The 1,922-nt window shown below is 47.3% G+C and overlaps 1 protein-coding gene across 2 annotated transcripts in view; it reads left to right on the forward strand.

Annotated features, from left to right (window-relative positions):
- Positions 1–276: 276 nt before the first annotated feature.
- The window catches only part of VWA9 (von Willebrand factor A domain containing 9), a 9,458-nt gene continuing 7,812 nt past the window's right edge, over positions 277–1,922 (forward strand). Inside the window, exons 1-2 of one of the 2 annotated variants that reach the window (XM_010133793.1) lie at positions 277–515; positions 1,855–1,922. In XM_010133793.1, coding sequence (XP_010132095.1) covers positions 294–515; positions 1,855–1,922 — 290 coding nt within the window. In that variant the 5' untranslated portion in view covers positions 277–293. The remainder of the gene's footprint in view (positions 516–1,854) is intronic. The other variant, XM_010133794.1, reaches the window with a different exon arrangement.

Below are 1,922 nucleotides of genomic sequence, written 5' to 3' on the forward strand. Positions count from 1 at the left end.
CCCTTTGCCCCGCCGGGGCTCAGCGCTGGCCGCGCTCGCCGTTCCCAGGCCCTCACCGCCGGCTGGGTGTGCTGCGTGCGGTTCAGAGGCAGATCTGCTGGCTTAATCTGTGCTAAATCCCACCTTTTGGGGGGCAAAACAGTAACTGTCGCTTCCCCCGCCGCACGGTGGGGTGAGGGCGAGACGTGTCGCTCTGTAACCGCAGCTTCAGTAATCATGCGTGGCCTTTTTCTTCCTCCTCCGTGCAGGGGGTCACTGTTCTCCAAGACGGTAGCAGCGAGGAGCAGCTCATCATGCCGACGGTGGTGGTGATGGACGTGTCGCTCTCCATGACACGGCCGGTGTCGGTGGAGGGCTCCGAGGAGTACCAGCGGAAACACTTGGCGGTCCACGGCCTCACCATGCTGTTTGAGCACATGGCCACCAACTACAAGCTGGAGTTCACGGCCTTGGTGGTGTTTTCGTCGCTCTGGGAGCTGATGGTGCCCTTCACGAGAGATTACAACACGCTGCAGGTAGAGTGTGTGGAACGCTAAAGTAGTAAGCTGTAAAAATGAAAAAAAAACCCCTACACATGTTTCCAAATCTTGGTGAAACTGTGTGATTTCATGTATCCTTGCACACCAGCTTGCACCGAGTGTTCTGTCCTCACTTTAAGGGTAGGTGAAATCAGTGCACTGGACACATTTTGCTGCTTCGCAGGTTGTGCCTTTGCAGGTTACCACTGGAGCGTGGGTAATTAAGTTAAAAGTGGGGCTGGAGGGTGGGGCAGTCTGATGAAGCTCTGAAGCGGTTCTGTGATGTTCGTGCTTTTGTCTGTAGAAGTTGATTTGCTCTTTATAAATGACACAGCAGATAGGACTGTTTAGAAAGGTTTTGAGTCCAGTGATTTGGTAGGTAGAGAGCGAGAAGGTGCTTTTAAGAGTGCGTAACAGTTGAAGCGGGACAAGAATGAGAACAAGGGATTTTAGGCCTTACAGATGTGATGAAAACTTGGGAGAAAACGTAGAGGAGAAAGTCCAAGAGGGAAATTTCGCATGAATGCAGTAAGGCACTGAAACGCTCTGAATCGAGGAAGAATTTTGCACGTGTATCTGGTTATCATATATAACATCGGGACAAAATGACACGTCGCTATCACAGGGCACCATGTTTTGAGTTTGTCCATTGTGGGACATACAAATTTTAGAAAGTGTTCTCTGTTGTGTTTGCCTTCCAGCCAGTGCATTCTCTTTGATTTATTTTCACCTCCCTAAGGGTTCATTTGAGGAAATTCTGAAAGCCAAGAATCCAGCCAAGCTCCTCTAGAGTGTTAGTTTTACAGCTGTGCCCTTTTTAGGATGCTGTGTTAAGTGTCAAGTTTTCATTTTAAGGAGAAAAGCTGGTTTATGGTTATAGGAACAGGATGTGGATGTGAGTTGTGGATTCTGTTAGTCTCTCTGCCAAAGAGGTTTTGTTAGACAAGCTCCTTGTGGTCTGTTTTCTGAACGTCTAAGCGGTTAAAGTTGCTCTGACACCTGGCAGGATTTCCTGAATGTTTCACCTTAGACATTGCTTTAGACTATGACTTGACTGTTGCTTTGAGCCATGCAAAGGATTTTTTTTCTCTTAAAGAGCTATGTTTGTAATACAGTTCCTTCAAAGCCAGCTGTCGTTGTCTCAGGATATTGTTCATTATTTCTTGTATCTTTCTTGGGTTTTTAGCTTTGCAGGTTGTGTATAAGAACACAGCGTTCACGTTGTTTTACGATGCAAAGCAAACACACCAACTTACCCCAGAACCATGAATAACTTTTCTCTGTTTTGTGGTGATGACATTTCACCCAGCAATGACGGTGGTGTTTGTCTTTACAGGAAGCCCTAAGTAACATGGACGATTATGACAAAACCTGTTTAGAGTCAGCGCTGCTGGGGGTTTGCAA

This window comes from Buceros rhinoceros, unplaced genomic scaffold (assembly GCF_000710305.1).
Source record: "Buceros rhinoceros silvestris isolate BGI_N320 unplaced genomic scaffold, ASM71030v1 scaffold19223, whole genome shotgun sequence".
Taxonomy (NCBI): Eukaryota; Metazoa; Chordata; class Aves; order Bucerotiformes; family Bucerotidae; genus Buceros; species Buceros rhinoceros.